The sequence below is a fragment of the Salvelinus alpinus genome, chromosome 11 (assembly GCF_045679555.1).
Source record: "Salvelinus alpinus chromosome 11, SLU_Salpinus.1, whole genome shotgun sequence".
In the NCBI taxonomy this organism is placed as follows: Eukaryota; Metazoa; Chordata; class Actinopteri; order Salmoniformes; family Salmonidae; genus Salvelinus; species Salvelinus alpinus.
In genome coordinates, this window is record NC_092096.1 from 42,120,336 (window position 1) to 42,138,491 (window position 18,156).

The 18,156-nt window shown below is 46.7% G+C and overlaps 1 protein-coding gene across 4 annotated transcripts in view; it reads left to right on the plus strand.

The window, feature by feature from the left end:
* The first annotated feature begins 99 nt into the window (after window positions 1-99).
* The window catches only part of LOC139534197 (inositol 1,4,5-triphosphate receptor associated 2-like), a 25,155-nt gene continuing 7,098 nt past the window's right edge, over window positions 100-18,156 (plus strand). For 3 of the 4 annotated variants that reach the window (XM_071333094.1, XM_071333095.1, XM_071333096.1), the window contains exons 1-23: window positions 103-207; window positions 801-1,480; window positions 1,780-1,887; window positions 2,362-2,542; window positions 2,910-2,968; window positions 4,893-4,968; window positions 5,069-5,227; window positions 5,379-5,496; window positions 6,948-6,998; window positions 7,631-7,708; window positions 8,113-8,169; window positions 8,513-8,572; window positions 9,317-9,381; window positions 9,640-9,733; window positions 9,944-10,078; window positions 10,400-10,501; window positions 11,460-11,611; window positions 12,419-12,530; window positions 13,564-13,852; window positions 14,613-14,665; window positions 15,730-15,829; window positions 16,022-16,196; window positions 16,564-16,642. In XM_071333094.1, coding sequence (XP_071189195.1) covers window positions 832-1,480; window positions 1,780-1,887; window positions 2,362-2,542; window positions 2,910-2,968; window positions 4,893-4,968; window positions 5,069-5,227; window positions 5,379-5,496; window positions 6,948-6,998; window positions 7,631-7,708; window positions 8,113-8,169; window positions 8,513-8,572; window positions 9,317-9,381; window positions 9,640-9,733; window positions 9,944-10,078; window positions 10,400-10,501; window positions 11,460-11,611; window positions 12,419-12,530; window positions 13,564-13,852; window positions 14,613-14,665; window positions 15,730-15,829; window positions 16,022-16,196; window positions 16,564-16,642 — 2,952 coding nt within the window. In that variant the 5' untranslated portion in view covers window positions 103-207; window positions 801-831. Of the gene's footprint in view, window positions 208-800; window positions 1,481-1,779; window positions 1,888-2,361; window positions 2,543-2,909; window positions 2,969-4,892; window positions 4,969-5,068; window positions 5,228-5,378; window positions 5,497-6,947; window positions 6,999-7,630; window positions 7,709-8,112; window positions 8,170-8,512; window positions 8,573-9,316; window positions 9,382-9,639; window positions 9,734-9,943; window positions 10,079-10,399; window positions 10,502-11,459; window positions 11,612-12,418; window positions 12,531-13,563; window positions 13,853-14,612; window positions 14,666-15,729; window positions 15,830-16,021; window positions 16,197-16,563; window positions 16,643-18,156 lie in introns of all 4 variants that reach the window. The other variant, XM_071333097.1, reaches the window with a different exon arrangement.

An 18,156-nucleotide genomic window follows, 5' to 3' on the forward strand; every position in this document is an offset into this window, starting at 1 on the left:
CAACAATATTATTGGCCACATAGGGTCAGTGTTGGCTTGGTTTTAGATGAGGGATCTACCTCGTCCCTTTCAAATTGCATTCACGTCACTCAAGCGTTCTGATTGATTTCCCGAGTGTGGTTTGACTTTGAAGGCTATATCAAGCGAATTGAGACTTCAACAAGGACTATTTACGTTTACAAAAGATAGGCTACACGGTAAAGAGAGGTTAGTAGCCTACATCAAAATCCAAGTATAAACTACGACAGTCTGTCGTTCATATTTATTGAAAAAATGAAAATTGGCGTCAATCATTCATGGGAGTCGTTGTCATCCTATTTTGCATAACACAAGGCAACAACATTTTTGTCTCGTCAACAAAATATATATTAGGGTAACAATCACTCTTGTTAGTTTCATGTTTTTAGAAACATTTGTTAGTTTACAGAATATTTGATTTAATAATAAGTGTCCTTTCAGTTAGTGGCTCAAGTAAGCTCGTTATTTTTATCCAGGTAGACTGCTGGTGTGCTGTTCTCTGTTGCTCCCATTTAAAAACTACAACCCTATAGTCTACACACAAGAAACACAAGGAAGATAGACTACTACAACCTCAATCAACAACTGTAAATGGTCTATTTGGGATGTCTGAAATGTCATGAACTTGAAGTATGTGGTGTGATGGACTGTCAGTATAATTCCTCTCCTTTCACTAAGCCTGTCTCCTTTTTAAAGATTTATTTTATCAGGCAGGTCAATTAAGAACAAATTAATATTTACAATGACGGTCGGTCTCCAATGACAGCCTCTCCGCTCTCTAGCTCTTGTCCTGTTGTCACCCCCTGATCCAGCATGGACCTTGGAGTGACCCATCGTCAACGCCACAACCCTGTTGCCAGCATCTGTCGTAAGCTGCAGACCATCCAGCGGCACGACCGTGAGGTGAACCCCTCCTCGCCCTTCCAGATCCCAAAATTCACCTCCAGCAGCTACGACAACCCCCAGTCCGGCCTGCGCCGCAACCTGGAAGTCATCCTGAAGAAGCGCGAGAGGGAGGGGCTGTTAACCCCCAAGGGTTCACCCCAGCTTCCCAGGAGCTCCCACTGTCCCAACTCCACCCATGTCAACCCCACCATGAACCCCCCCACCCCTGTCAATGCTACTTTCACAATCACCAGTAATCCCGGGGAGTGGAGGGGCACAGGGGTGGGGTTAGGAGGGCAAGGGAGAGGATGGCAGAGGAACTGCTCCACCCCAGCTGTCCAGATTGGAGACACTTTTTTCAGCTTCTCTCATGGTCCCCAGTTTACTCAGCCTGAGGGGACAGGGTCTGACGGCAGTGAGAGGCACAGGACCCCATCTCTGTCCCAAACTCACACACCTGCGCATAGCCTGCTGCCCTATAACCTCAACTTCTGCTCTTCGGACGCCACTGCCAACCTGCTGCAGAGTGAGCTGCCTTACCCAGCCCTGGTTGTCAAGAGACTGTCCATGGGAGACGGTAAGGGGAATACACACACTCACTGTGGGGTTACGAAAGCACTGCTCAGTTCTTAGTGAACAATGATATCAATTATAGATGATTGATCACAGGAGGTTAAGAGCATTCCTCAGGCCTCTCACACACTCCTTTCCATTCGCCATGTCTTATGTCACACACATTATGTACATTTTATTATGTTGCCTCAAGGAAAGTTATGCAACTGACAGAACAATCATGTTTATTGGCCGCTAATGTCTGTTGATGAATTGGCGATTGGCCAGTGTAGTTACAGAAAGTGTGTGTGTGTGTGTGTGTAGGAGCCATGTCCTCTGAGAACCGGAAGGAGATGATGGCTGAGGTCAGTCTGATCTGTGAAGAGGATTTACTAGACACCATTTTCCACGCTTGTGACACCCAGCGCAGAGGTACGCACTCACTCACATACAGTACTGAACTCTCAAATATATACTGAACACATAAGTACACCGGGAATATCAAATCTAGCACATTGTGAAGTACACACTCTTCTATCCAGACTCACAGTATCGAACGCACACAGTATGAGGCACAATCTCATACACACACTCACTGTGATAATGTTTTGTAAAAAAAGGCAGTCAATAATTTGCTCCACTGGGGTGTAGCCAAGTCTGCTTTCTTTTCTTTGTTTCTGAAGAAGTCAGTGATGTGGTACAAGTGCTCCAGGTTCCCTGTGGGTGGTTCTCTTTACAGTCCTGTTTTGTTTACTGAAAGCTGTTACTGAAGAACCTCAGGCGGAGGAAGGAGATTGCTATGGCGCCTAGGGAGGTCCCTTACCATGCTCGTCAACAGACTGACCACCGTAACCCAGTAAATTACTATGGTAAAGACAGTAACCTGGCCCCCTCCTGCTCCTTCAGGTAAGGTGTACGTGTCTCGTATCGTGGACTACCTGCGTCACACCACCAGCCGTGGTTCTGAGGACAGGGGGCTGGAGGACCTGTGTAATATGCTGGACCCGGAGCACAAAGATGTCTCCATAGACCTGGACACCTACCACGCCATCATGAAGGAGTGGATCGATGACTGCAGAAAGAATGGGTACTGGAGCTGTTTTCTATAAAAGGCACTCATCCCTTTTATAGTGCACTACTTTTGACCAGGGCTCTGGTCAAACGTAGCGCACTACATAGCAGTGCATGTCGTCTTGTCACACTTTTGTCTGTAGAGGGCGCTGTGTTCTAGTTCACGTGTTCTGTCGCAAGGGCAAATGGATACCAATTTTTGCAGCTGAATATTCTTAGCAAAGAGCTTGTTGTCTATTAGATAAGCTTTTGTAACTTCTGTGTGGTAACCGATACATTGACCTCTGCATTCCTGGCTGTGTGTGTAAGTAAGCCTGTGATATTGTGACTGTGTAATGTCATGTTTCTGGGTGTCTGTCTCCTTGTCTTCACCACAACCACAGGGACGACACACCAGAGGACCTCACTCAAGAGTCTGTCAGACTCCGAGACAACCTGTCAGGTGAGTTGACACAGACATATACAGTTGAAGTCGGAAGTTTACATACACTTAGGTTGGAGTCATTAAAACTAGTTTTTCAACCACGCCACAAATTTGTTGTTAATTAACAAACTATAGTTTTGGCAAGTCGGTTAGGACATCTACTTTGTACATGACACAAGTCATTTTTCCAATTATTTACAGACAGATAATTTCACTTATAAATAAGTGTATCACAATTCCAGTGGGTCAGAAGTTTACATACGCTAAGTTGACTGACTGGAGAATTCCAGAAAATAATGTCATGGCTTTAGAAGCTTCTGATAGGCTAATTGACATCATTTGAGTCAATTGGAGTTCTACCTGTGGATGTATTTCAAGGCCTACCTTCAAACTCAGTGCCTCTTTGCTTGACATCATGGGGAAATCAAAAGAAATCAGCCCTCAGAAAAAAATTGTAGACCTACACAAGTCTGGTTCATCCTTGGGAGCAATTTCCAAATGCCTGAAGGTACCACGTTCATCTGTACAAACAATAGTACGCAAGTATAAACAACATGGGACCACGCAGCTGTCATACTGCTCAGGAAAGAGACGCGTTCTGTCTCCTAGAGATGAGCGTACTTTGGTACGAAAAGTGCAAATCAATCCCAAAACAACAGCAAAGGACATTGTGAAGATGCTGGAGGAAACAGGTACAAAAGTATCTATATCCACAGTAAAACGAGTCCTATATCGACATAACCTGAAAGGTCTCTCAGCAAGGAAGAAGCCACTGCTCCAAAACCGCCATAGAAAAGCCAGACTACAGTTTGCAACTGCACATAGGGACAAAGATCGTACTTTTTGGAGAAATGTCCTCTGGTCTGATGAAACAAAAATAGAACTGTTTGGCCATAATGACCATCGTTATGTTTGGAGGAAAAAGGTGGAGGCTTGCAAGCCAAAAAACACCATCCCAACTGTGAAGCACAGTGGTGGCAGCATCATGTTGTGGGGGTGCTTTGCTGCAGGAGGGACTGGTGCACTTCACAAAATAGATGGCATCATGAGGATGGAACATTATGTGGATATATTGTAGCAACATTTCAAGACATCAGTCAGGAAGTTGAAGCTTGGTCGCTAATGTGTCTTCCAAATGGACAATGACCCCAAGCATACTTCCAAAGTTGTGGCAAAATGGCTTAAGGACAACAAAGTCAAGGTATTGGAGTGGCCATCACAAAGCCCTGACCTCAATCCCATAGAAAATTTGTGGGCAGAACTGAAAAAGCGTGTGCGAGCAAGGAGAGTAGGCCTACAAACCTGACTCAGTTACACCAGCTCTGTCAGGAGGAATGGGCCAAAATTCACCCAACGTATTGTGGAAGGCTACCCAAAACGTTTGACCCAAGTCAAACAATTTAAAGGCAATGCTACCAAATACTAATTGAGTATATGTAACCTTCTGACCCACTGGGAATGTGATGAAAGAAATAAAAGCTGAAATAAATCATTCTCCCTGCTATTATTCTGACATTTCACATTCTTAAAATAAAGTGGTGATCCTAACTGACCTAAGACAGGGAATTTTTACTAGGATTAAATGTCAGGAATTGTGAAAACTGAGTTTAAATGTATGGGTGTATGTAAATTTCCGACTTGAACTGTAGTCTGTCTGACTCCGAGACAACCTGTCAGGTGAGTTGACACAGACATTAGAGGACTAATGAGAGAAACGGATGACTGTTCTGAGGCGCGAAGTTTATCCAGTTGATATTCTCTTGTACAATGTCTCCAAGTAGCCATGTTGCCCTCTCTCTCTCTCTCTCTCTCTGTTCTCTGTCTAAGAGAACGTCTCCTTCTGTCTCATTTTATCAAATCAATGTATTTTCTCCCTCGTTCTCTAAGCATAGATAATGTCTCTCCTTCTCTCACTCATCTCTCTCTGTCTTATCTCTGTTAGCTAAGAGGTCTGTCCTGCTGAACATGACCTCAGGCAGTCTGGAGGCATTCGGAGGGGAGGTGTCACGAGCAGATCTGTAAGTAATGTTCGGGTGTGCGTGCTTGACATTGTCCAATTCTACATTTGACGAACCGTGTTTTACCCTGTAGTCTGTTGTTGTGTGTATTCCTCCCCAGTGAGACGTCAGACCTGGTGTTCTGTGTGTCCGACCTGCAGTTCAGTAACCAGAAGCTTCAGCAGGAGGTGAGGAAGCTGAAGCAGAGCGTGGAGACCATGGAGGACCATAACCAGAAACTAGCAGAGGAGAACGAGGAGCTCAAGTCACACGCCAGACTGTAAGGATTGTACACACACACACCAACAGATGCAGACACACACACGCAGTCACATTCAGTTTTTAAATGCCGATCTTCCTATTCAATTCTCTGCGTTGAACCTCCACACACACACATCCCCAATTATAATGTCCCTCTCTCCCCCCTGTAGAGGCCAGCAGCTGGCCCAGAAGGAGAAGATGTTGAAGGATGAGGTGGAGGAGATGAAGATGAGTCTGAGCTGTACAGAGGAGAGCAGGGCCAGGGCCTCGGCTCAGAGCAAACATATGGTATATATACACACCCCATCTTCACTGTCATGCTATTCAACCATCTACACTGAACAAAACGCAACATGCAACAATTTCAAAGATTTTACTAAGTTACAGTTTATATAAGGAAATCAGTTGATTTTTAATAAATTCATTAGGCCCTAATCTATGGATTTCATATGACTGGGATTACAGATACCTTAAAGAAAAGGTAGGGGCGTGGATCAGAAAACCAGTCGGTATCTGGTGTTCCACCATTATTGAGGCGAGACACTTCTCCTTCGCATAGAGTTGATCAGGCTGTTGATTGTGGAATGTTGTCCCACTCCTCATCAATGGCTGTGCGAAGTAGCTGGATATTGGCGAGAACTGGAACACGCTGTTGTATACGTCGATCCAGAGCATCCCAAACTTGCTCAATGGATGACATGTCTGAATATGCAGGCCATGGAAGCACTTGGACATTTTCAGCTTCCCGGAATTGTATACATATCCTTGCAACATGGGGGCCGGTCATTATCATGCTGGAACATGAGGTGATGGCGGCTGATGAGTGACATGACAATGAGCATCAGGATCTCGTCACGGTGTCTCTGTGCATTCAAATTGCCATCGATAAAATGCAATTGTGTTCGTTGTCCATAGCTTACAGTATGCCTGGCCATAGCATATTCCCATCCCCTCCATGGGGCCCTCTGTTCACAATGTTGACGTCAGCAAACCGCTCGCCCACACGACGCCATACTGTCTGCCATCTGCCCGGTACAGTTGAAACAAGGATTCATCCGTGAAGAGCACATTTCTCCAGCGTTCCAGTGGCCATCGAAGGTGAGAATTTGCCCACTGAAGTTGGATACGACGCCGAACTGCAGTCAGGTCAACACCCTGGTGAGGACTACGAGCACTCTGATGAGCTTCCCTGAAAAGGTTTGTGCAGACATTCTTCGGTTGTGCAAACCCACAGTTTCATTAGCTGTCTGTGTGTTTGGTCTCAGACGATCCCGCAGGTGAAACATACCGGATGTGGAGGTCCTGAGCTGGCATGGTTACACGTGGTCTGTGGTTGTGAGGCCGGTTGGACGTACTGCCAAATTCTCTAAAACGACGGAGGCGGCTTATGGTAGAGGAAATAACATTCAATTCTCTGGCAAAGGCTCTGGTGGACATTCTTGCAGTCAGCATGCCAGTTGCATGCACCCTCAACTTGACACATCTATGGCATTGTGTTGTGACAAAACCGCACATTCTAGTGGCCTTTTGTCTCCACCACAACCAACAAAACACCAAATTATGGAATTCCTCGTGGAAGAAGGGTGTCGCATCCCTCCAATAGTGTGCCAGACACTTGTAGAATCTATGCCACGGTGCACTGAAGCTGGCTCGTTTTGGTGTTTCATTTGGCAGTTACCTGTATGCAACTAACTATACAATGTCCAGAGCCATATACTAACCCAACATCTCCCCAACAGGAGAGAGAGAACCAGAGTCTGATTGCAAAGATAAGCTGTCTTCAGGATGAGGTACTGTACTGGATACCTTTCTCTCTGCACACAGAACCCCTTTCAGCAAGATCTACATTGATCTTGGGTCATTTCATTACTTTATCATGTATTTAATTGGAGGCATCTAAAAGGTGCCTCAAGTGCTTCTATGTGGTTGTCATTCCTTTTAATGAGAGATGGATTTGGTGGCAAGTCATCAGGATTGTACTCTCCGACCAATCAGTGTCATTGGTCAGTTAAGTGCCTACTAGGGCGACAAAGCAGTAGCACTATCTGCTTCCCCTGGGAACTTCCCATCTGCCGTTTTTCCAGGATCCAGGACAGTGTTTCCCAACCCTGGTCCTCGAGTACCTCCAACAGTACACAGTTCCGTTGTAGCCCTTGACAAACACACCTCATTCAACTAATTGTGGGCTTGGTGATTAGTTGACAAGTTGAATCCGATGTGTTACAATATAAATGTGTACTTTTGAGAGTAATGTAGGACCAGGGTTGGGAAACACCGATTTAGGACATGCCATTCCATAGCTATCTAGTCTAATGTACCTTGTCCGCTGTTAGGTGACATGGTAGGGTAAAATAAGCCGTCTCTTTTGGGTTGAATTACTCATCTCTCCCTCCTCCTACCCCCTCTCTACCTTTTGGACTAGAACATCAAGGTCACCATGGAGATGGATGACCTCCAGAAGAGGATGATTGAACTGTGTGACCTAAACGCTGAGCTGCAGGTGGGTCCACATAACCGTTGTGTGTCTGCAGTGAATAAAAGTGAACAAGCTATTGTACCGTCGAGGGAATAAGCGATTCAAGGTAGGCAACTAGAAAGCGGTTTCCTGGAAACAGATTAAGCCTCGTTCTCGACTAAAAAAAAATCACTTTCAATTAAGGTTCTCCGTTTAGAATGCTTCTTAGTAATCTGTTTCTGGTCAACTGCACCTAGAAGTAAAGGTTGTGTTAATGTTTGTTTCGCCTTTCATGGTCTTCTGAAAAGTCCTGGAGTGCAGTGCTATGGACCTGTGTAACTGGCCTTCAGGATCAACGTGATCCCCCACGCCTGCTCCTGATTGGTCTGTCTGTGTTGTGGATGAGTGCCAGCGGTGTCATGGTGTAGTGTCTGTTCTCTCATCCGCAGGTCCAAAACCATTCCTTCGATGCTGTCGTGAGTGAAAAGGAATCCCTCATACTCCAGGTCAGTATCATCTGAATAAAAAAACTAAGCATTTCTTTCTAGTACTTTTGTTCAGTATCTGTTCAGTAAGGAATAAAGCCGTATCGTTATTGTAGCCGTGCTGTCCCCTACATTTGCCATGGTAACACGGCTGTACAAAGCGAAAGTCACACTGTAGATTGGGTCCTGAGATCAGTAATAACCCAGGCTTCAGGGTATGGAAGCCTTTTGATCGTACATTGTTTTGATCTGTTCATTCATATGACCGTACATGTAGAACGTTTCCGAGACATTGTCCTGGGGGAAATATGATACTGTTGATGGAAATCAAGAATATTGCTGTCATGTTGTCACCCCTCTACAGAAGTGCAGACAGATTGAGGAGCTGAAGGGTGCAGTGGTGGAGTACTCGTCGGTCACAGAGGTGAGGAGGCTGTCTGGAAAGCATTACCCTATCCCAAATCTCCCCTTAGCCCCTGTTCCCATGCACTAGATCATAAAGGAGTGGCAACACTGTAACCCACTGCTCTGAACTGCCGACCGAGAGCTCTGCAAAAGTATTTGTCAGGCCTCCCGAGTGGCGCAGTGGTCTAAGGCACTGCATCGCAGTGCTAGCTGTGCCACTAGAGATTGTGGGTCCGAGTCCAGGATCTGTCGCAGCCGGCCGCGACAGGGAGACCCATGGGCCGGCGCACAATTGGCCCAGCGTCGTCCAGGTTAGGGGAGGGTTTGGCCGGCAGGGATGTCCTTGTCCCATCGCACACCAGCGACTCCTGTGGCGGGACGGGCGCAGTGCATGCTGACACGGTCGCCAGGTGCACAGTGTTTCCTCCGACACATTGATGCGGCTGGCTTCTGGGTTAAGTGGGCATTGTGTCAAGAAGCAGTGCGGCTTGGTTGGGTTGTGTTTCGGAGGACGCGCGGCTCTCGACCTTCACCTCTCCCGAGTCTGTACGGGAGTTGCAGCGATGAGGCAAGACTGTAACAACCAATTGGATACCACGGAATTGGGGTGAACACGGGGTATAAAAAGTATTTCTGTCTCTCTCAGCAGAGCACTATGGATATCCATTTCTTTCTGTCTCTGTCAGCTGCAGGGAATATGTATTAGCTGCAGCAGTAGTGTTGTTATCTAACCGTGTTTGATGTCTGTTGTTGTCTCTGACAGCTGTTGAGAGCAGACAAGACCAAGCTGGAGAGACGGATGCACACGATGCAGCCAGACATGGCAGTGTAAGTACACTGTACTAGAGATGGCGCCTTGACTGTTCTAGTAGCAGGATTGGGGAATGCTGTGTGTTCTCTCTGTTGTTTAACTATGTCCTTTTGTCTTCATAGTTTGTTCCGTTTTGGTTTGCTCTCTCTCTCTTTCTGCCGTGAAGCAGTCTTTTCTCTGTGGAGTGGGATGATGTTCTTTTTTTCCCCCTTTCTCATTCTGTCCCTTTGCATTCTCGTTCCCTCTCTCTCGCTCCCTCGCTCTCCCTCTTGCAGTGCAGGTCTCTCCCTGTCGGTGGCATACAGGTTGAACCAGAGCACTTCAGGATCCCTGCAGACAGAACTGGCCCTTGCTCAAACACCTCCGGAGGTGAGTTAAATATATCCCCTAGTTCCATGTTTGCGGCTAGTGAATTGAACACCCACTCTCTCTGTTTGAGTACGCTCACATTTTCGAGGACCAACCCACTGTATTCACCCAACACATCAGCTCCAGGGACCCTATTAGGCTACAGTTTATTGACACCATCAGCCTATCCGCTTCAGGGTAAATGACCAAGTCGTGTTGTTTTATTTCCAGGGTGCGGAGTGTGTGTCGCCGCTGAGCTTTTCATCTGCGCTAGATGAGACTCTGGACAGGGAGGTGTTACTGCTCCTGCAGGGCCCCACACCTGACCAGATGTCCCTTGAGTTCAAGAGCCTCGTCAACAAACTGGTACTCTATACAGTGGATACAGCAGACATTGTCCCAATTTTACACTATAGATACAGCAGTCCTGATAATTCATTAGATATCTTCAGCCCTTACTGTCCTAATTATGCACTCCATACACTATGCAGGGACTGGTATCTAACCAGCACACATTTTAAAAGCATTGTGCATGGAGAAAACTACTTTTTGTGCGTCTGATGTCATTGTTCTTTGACTATGTGGTGTAGATACATTACTAATTTTCTTCCATAGCAAATTGAATTTGATTAATACTTCAAGTAGTTACTCCTGAAACACATTCATTGTTTTTCTGTTTGTTCTCAGAAGAGAGATTTTAAGGACGAGGGCCTCTCCATCTTGTCAACACTCAGAGGACTCATACACCACTATGGAGGACCAGGGGCTAGTAAAGACCCCAGACTGCAGGTGAGGGGCATACACACCCACACACTATCTTGATCTCTCTCTCGCTCGTGCGCGCGCACCCACTCACACACACACTAGAGAGCCATTAGTGGCTGTATCAACCCGCTATCTAGCCCAGTGGTAGAGGAGGATGTTACTGAGTAACTCTGTTACTGAGTAACTCTGTGTGTGTAGGTGTTTGTCTGTGCGTAGGCATGCTGGGGGTCAAATATGTGTACCAAAGCGGAGGTTGGTGTTTCTCTAGGTTCAGAGATGCAAGAGAATAAAGCAAATCTATTTTGGTTTTCCATCATATTGCTTTTCACTTATCCTGTTCTTTCAGATCAGTGCAGAATGCAGATACAGGAAATGAGACAAGGAAAAGAGCAATTAGGATATTGAGATGCGCCCTACTGAGTTCAATGTGGAGAGTAGGGAGGAGTTTGAGCTGAATAGGACTCTCTCTGCTTGTAGTTTTTATAGGATTACATAATATGGCCATTCTCTCTCGCTCTCTCCTCTCCAGAGATCCCTAATCTACAATGTTATATAACTATCTCTAGCCCATCAATGCCTATTAATGCTGTGCGGCTTAGTGTGCTGTAACGTAAATGCAGTCTCTCTCTCAACACACACACACTCACGCGCTCCCCCCCCCCTCTTCCTGCTCTCTCGTTCTGTCTTTGTCACCTCCCTCTGCCCCCCTCTGTCTCTCTTTTTCATTCCCCCTCTCTCCCTCCCTGTCACTCTATTCACTCCCTTTCCTCTCTCCCACCTCCTTTCTCTCTCCGATCTGCATTCGTCAGACACGTCCACAGTAAACATTCTTCTTGGGTAAAGAGTGAGTGCAGTAGTGTCACTAGATGGACACACTTTACTGTATGTCTAGTACTGCTGGATAGACTATCGGTCTGACTGCCGGAGACCCAGCAGCTCCAGGAAGAGGCTGACTCCCTGCCCTTTCTCCCCCCCCCCCCAGGCGGTGCAGTCTGAGCTGGATCAGAGGAGGACGGAGTGGGGCCTCAGCCTGGAGCAGTTGGACCAGTACACCGACTCCCTGGAGAACGAACTGATCAAGATGGCCAGCAACATAAGGAGGTCCCACACTGAGATACTACACCTGTCAGTCAGGTGAGTGGGGGTTGTGTGTGTGTGTGCCTGTTGGAAGTGAGGGTCAAGAGGAACTGGTGCTGCTCTTCTCTCACTGGTCAAGGAGGTTTTGCGGGTCTTGTATAAGAGAGGGTTACAATGTGGAGGGAGGGGCTGTCATTGTCTAAGATACTACCCTGTGGCAGGAGGGATCTTGGGAGGAATCTGGTCATATTTGTCTGCTCTCCTGAAGTCTCTGTGCTCTGGGTCTGACTGGGTGACCTCTAACCTGTCTAAGTAGTGGTTGGGTCCTGGCCCAGTATGGCTCTCTGTCTGTAGCTGCCTCACTGCCACGTGGGCCCGTTCCACACTGCCGCCCTGCTCTGGAGGATAAAAGGGGGAGGTGGGCCGTTATCAGGCCAGGCTGTGGGAACGTTGTCTGGGCTAGCCAGCTGTGCACAGGCCCTCTAAACTACTCTGGACTACTCTTGGACTGGGTGTTAGAAGCTGTCCGATACTGGGAGTTAGGGGCTCTCCAGAGCTCCTATCATCCTAGTACAGGCTGGGCAACAGCAGCATGGGACACTGCATGGGCCTGCGGATTGGGTACAGTATGTTATGTTATGGACCCTTCACTACGCTGTCAATGGGCTGGGTGAGAGTGATGAATCTGTCAATTTGCTTTGTAGTCACTGGATGCATGATTGCCATGGTTTCAGAAGTATTTGTGGCTATTGACCATTTTATTGTTGACTTTAGTGTAGATGGATGGGGGGGGGGGGGGGGGGGTTGCTTTACGTGTCTGTCTGCGTGAATATGTGTGTAATTTACGTGGGTTTGTCCGTGCAGGGTTCAGGAGCAGGAGAATCAGAAGCAGCAGCTGCGTGAAGAGTTGGACCAGCTAAATACCCCGGGGGACAGCAGGGAGGCCAGCTGCCAGACCCCCGACGAAGACCCACAGGTAGGAGGGCGAGGGAGGGATACAGAGATGGAGGGAGGGACGAGGTAGACAGGACAGCAGTGAGGCTAGCTGTGAAACCCCTGACCCTGATGATCCACAGGTAGGACTAATTGAGAGATGGGGAGACATGGGGGAAGAGGTGGTGTCCCCTGTGCGCCACAGATGACATGTAGCTTTTGAATGTCTAGAATATATTGTTGTAGGAAGATAAGAGAAAGTTAGCGTTTCACTCAACTTGTATGCAAGAAATATGTCTGGTATAGTGGATATTGGGCTACTGTTATCACACAGGCATTGAGAGCCATGGAACATAGCAGAGAATAGAACTCTGATTCAGATGGTGAATAGTTGTGTAACTTTGGAGTACGTTTTCCATCCAGATGGAGAGGCTGTTTAATAGAGATGCTAAAGGATGGAGTGGGAGGCTGTGTGGACACTTTGCACACTTTCTGATACGGAAAAAATATTCTGTGTTCATCTCTCTCCTATTCTGTGATGTTATTTTGTGAGTGCCTTTATTGTCTATTATCGCCCATAGGCACAGGTCTCAGATCAGTTTACCATCTCCCCAACCTTAACTATTAGGGAGGAGAAACACAACTGATCTTTGATCAGCATTTGGGGAAAATGTCACTTCATCGTACTCCATGTTTGTTTTGCTATTAAACTCATAAACCTCACATTAGCACTTTAAACAGGCTCCATTCTATGTATATATATCTATCATTTATTTAAGTAGGGACAGATGCAATTGAATAACATTGAATAAACAAGTGTAACTTTATCGTACTGTTTGTTTTGCTCCTGACGTGATCTGAGGTTCTATTCTATTCAATCAGTTTGTATTCTTGAACCTTTCTAGACAGTTTCTCCTGCACTACCGTGCTTCTACGTGCTCTTTGGTGTCTAGGCAGAGTTACTGGAAAACCTCTGACAACTTCTGATGTGAAAAATGCTTTAGAACTAGATAGGATTGATTGACCTTACATCAATTCCCTGAACAGGTTTTAATTCAGCTGATTTACTTTGTCAGGCTGGGGAGGACCTGTACTGGGACGAGGTGTTTGTCCTCCAAGACTTCCTGAAGAACGAGGGGGTGGAGACGTACAGGGACTTCAAGAGTCAGGAGACGGGCCCGACGGACGAGGACAGACTGACGGAGAGAGGGGATCAGCCTGGAGAGGGGGAGGAGGGGGAGGTGGGGGAGAGGTGGACCGTGGTGGGGGGAGAGGGACAGGAGGGGGGACTGAGGGGGATCTCCCTTCTCTCTCCTCTCTCGGAAAAAAGTGAACCCGACCAGATGGAGGGAGAGGATCTGAGAGGTGAGTGAGTAGGATTCCACAGATTAGTAATGATCATGATATCCTATTTATAACTCCATATTGGGCTGTGTTTTAGTGAGTTTACAGGAGTTCCTGTAAGGTCTTTCTCTATGGTTCTGGGCTACTGGGCCGGGTGAAACACTGGGTAAACCAGGGGTTAGTGAGTCCGTCAAAAGCCTGTGTAGATTACCCCTGTAATCCCTGGAGTCACAGATCACTCAGCCACCCTTGAAGAATCAGGCCCAGACACCCACCCAGCCCTCTGGGGTTTGTGGCAAGGACAGCCATAGATGGCCAAGGTCTCCAGATAGGGACCTCTGTGTGTGTGTGTGTGTGTGTGTGTGTGTGTGTGTGTGTGTGTGTGTGTGTGTGTGTGTGTGTGTGTGTGTGTGTGTGTGTGTGTGTGTGTGTGTAGCTGTTCGCTGGCAAGCCTTCTATGGCCAGGTGTTAAAGTCATCCAAACCTAGTGGAAGTGTTCAGTAATCCCCAGTGGTCTCCCTGCATCACTGGCTGCCAGAACCCAAAGAATGTGGTTATTACTGCCTCTAAACCCACTCTAACACAGACAGGGAGTTCAATGGTCTAATATTATGGTCCAAGATGGTAGTGGGTGGGGCTTAGTTTGACCTTGCCAGTGGCCCCAGCTGAATATCACAGAGACGATTTTTCAACTTTAACTAATTAGCTTTTCTTCTTCCTTCCTGTCTCTCTCTCCCCCTCCCTCCCTCTCTCTACCCCCCTCTCTGCCTTTTTCTCTCAGAAACCACAGCGTCAACAGACAGTGACCAGAGGGTGAACAGTCTATCCCCACAGGTAGATGGCAGTCTTTAAAACCTATCACTGTGGATGTACTCTTACTGTGACAGTGTGCTTTAAAGCGATTCTCTGGATGAGTTTGGTGGTTATCCACTCCAGACTTAAAAGACTGAACTGTATAACATATTTTAAAACATGCACGTTTTTGAGGGGTTGCCCTCGTCATGCGTTTTGTGAAAGGAACACAGCTCTGTCGCTGTTAAGATTTGACTGGTGGTTGTTTTTCATATAAAACAAAATGGGTGTTCATTTGAGTAGAACCCCACCTTGGAACATTGCTTTGAATGGGGATGTCCCTTCTAGTATGTAGATCTACGTAGTCGTCGGAGTGCGTGTGACCGTATGTGATGATGATGACAGTTTTAAGAGGCCACTTCTTCCTTTGGTGCTGGTGGGCAGGAAAAGGGGAAACGGTCATAGGCCCCGTTCAAATACTTTGAACATGCATCCTTCCCTCACGTCTTCCTTGAATGAATCACCTATCTATCCTGGTCACTTAGGTTTTGTGTAGCTTTTACCAGTTCTGTCATGTCTGATCAGTGACCCCTCCAAGGAAGGAACACAGGAAGGAAGCATTTTAAGAGTATTGGAACAGGAGCAGAAGTGTTAACCACACCTCTGTGAATAGACAACAGGACATGGACCAATCTAGGCTGGAACACACTTTCCTTCCATCTTCCTCTCTCATACTTTTTACTTTCCTCCCACTTGACATAACAACTCGTACAACCTTGCTTTTATTTGACTACCAAATGGACTTATTTGCTCATGTCACTAGTTCTAGATAGACAAAACAGAATGGCTCATCTTCTGAAGTCGAGCTTTCTTACTTAATCGTATCGATAGGGAATGGGCAGTGACTCACACTGACACAGAGGTGATATAAGAGGTTGTTTTTTTATGCTTTGTTGTTGGGTAAGCAAAGGCATTGTTGCGTGCCAGTTTATCGCTACATCCTTTCCCATTAACTGAATGGACAGGTGGCTTATGTATTGAGGCTCGTCTGTTTATCATATTCATACTCTTTCTTTTTTAAATGATCTGTATGTGTTGTGACTCAGGGTGCCAAACTACCAGAATGCTTTGGGCCTGAGGACACCCACCAGCAGGCTGTTGACACCGAGGAGCATCCACTCCCTCCCTCCCACTCTTCTCTATTGGGTAAGACCAACTCTGTCTCCATCACTCTCTCTCTTCCTCCCCTCTGATCAGTCTTTCTCTCTCTGCACCATGCAATCCCTGACTCACTCTAGCCTGCAACTACAGCAAATTAGTATTGTCTTCATGCATTCAGTTGGATGGCCCTCTCCAATGCCATTTCACCTTATGACTCCTACTCACCCTTTTGTCCAGATACAATGAGCCCTGACACCATAGTGCCTCTTCTTCAAGACACACCTCAGCCTGGCTCACCAGAACACGACAGGACTGTCACTGCTGGGAACAGTCCACCCCCTAGGCTGGCTGAGATTGTATCTCCCAGCTGCACTTACCCTGTGATGGATGAGACCATTTTACTGACTGGAAGGTGAGAACAGAACTCTCAGTGGCTTTTACTGTACAGTTGTAGTTTCGGTGTGTGTGAGTGCACTGTACCACGCTTCTCTTCCTCTCGACACATTTGCCAGTCAAATTTAGTGTTTTCCAAGCTGTGAGGAGGGAAATGTTTGCTGTGTAATTGGGCCCCTTTAGCGATACTTTGCATACCCACGAAGCACCTGTAATCGGGGCTGGGGCAGTGACCGCTCTCATAGGTTGGTGCAGTCACAGTCAGTGACCCCAGCTGCTTCCTACTATCTGAGAGGGAGAAACACCCACCAAAACATTTATAATTTCTCCGGTTGGGCTCCAAGCGACACTGATACACTGATTTTTCACCTTTCTCTCTGGGTCAGCCCCCAGCAGACAGATGGCAGTGAAAGAGGAAAAGGAGGAGAGGACAACATCACCTCAACCAATATGAGTGACGCGCAGGTCAGTACAATACACAGGAAGTATTTTACGGATGGCACGATGATGGGAAAACTAACTTCCTTCATTGACAGTCACAGCCACTGTGACACCATCTCTCTCCTCTCGACTTCCCCTTTTCTAGCGCTTGCTCTTTCCCTCTCTCTGTCTTTTACTCTCTCTGTTCATTCTCTTCCTGGTTGGGCTGAGTGGTGCTGTGTGTTGTGGATGGAGGGGTATGGACAGGGGCTAGTCGGCTGAGGGCTGTGCCCAGAGAGGAAGGGGTTAGGTTGGAGGAGGACCATGGTCCCTAACTCCTGTGTGAGTATTCTGCCCCAATTGCTTCACTGAACCACTGCACGGTACACTTTGCCAAAGGAGGCAAGTATGGCTTATTTGGTTCCTAGCTCCAGATTGTGCACATATGTTATGTCTGTGTAATAATGTAGTCTTTACACAATGGTATACACGTAAAGATAGTCTACTGTAAACCTTTCTCTATATTTTCTGAGCCGGTTTGTGTTCGGTTATTTCAGTCTTGTTTACAGGGGTTAGCTGTGATTCAATCCGCAGAGACAGACATGCTATTTCTGTTATTCCAGTCTCCTGCTCTGTGTAGGCACAGCGGAGTGGTACTCCGGTGAGAAATGTTTCCAGGGGGAGCCAACAAATTCCTTTTAATCGAGTTGAGAGTGCAAGTTTCTTCTGTCTGTGGTGAGGATTAGCAAGTGGTTAGAGCTGGATCTGTCTGTCAGTTTGGTAGACTGGAGAGCAGGTAGCCTAGCGGTTAGAGCGTTGGGCCAGGAACCGAAAGGTTGCTAGTTTGAATCCCTGAGCCAGGTGAAAAATCTGTCTGTGCCCTTGAGCAAGGCAGTAAACCCTAATTGCTCAAGGGTAGCCATTGATGCCTGACCTTGAACCAACTCTCTGAGTGTGTCTTGGGGAGAAAAACACAGGAGAAATAAGCAAGCACCCACCAAATAATAATAATTAATATGTATCTCTTTGTAGGCTATTAATCAATAGTTTGACTTATGTGAGTTTTTAAAACCCAATTAACAACGGTAACCAGGATCCCAGGAGTGTCTCACTCTTCACATTTCCAGAAAACAAAATATGAAATTACAATATTTTCCCCCAATGTCGCACTAACGCAATTCCACAAAATATACATGTGCAGCAGCAGATTGGCAAAAAAATAAAATGGCACATTATCCAAGCAGGTTGTTGCATGGAAGCCAAACATATTTACTAAACACAAAGTCGCCATCAATTCAAATCACGCACATAATTGACACTGCCGGACTGCACACAGAGAACGGAATGCAGTTTAGAGTTATCATCAGAGGTTTCATTATTAAAGCGTGTGTCAAAATACCGTTTTAACATTTCCCCGGCTTCTCTGCGCTGTCTCCTATTGCTGCCCATATGAGAGCTTCGGTAGAGAACGTGTGATCAGCAAATGATATTGGTTCCCGTTAAGATACCTTACAATTTCCTCTCTTAATTTCTCTTTTATTCATGAGCTGACCTGCTAT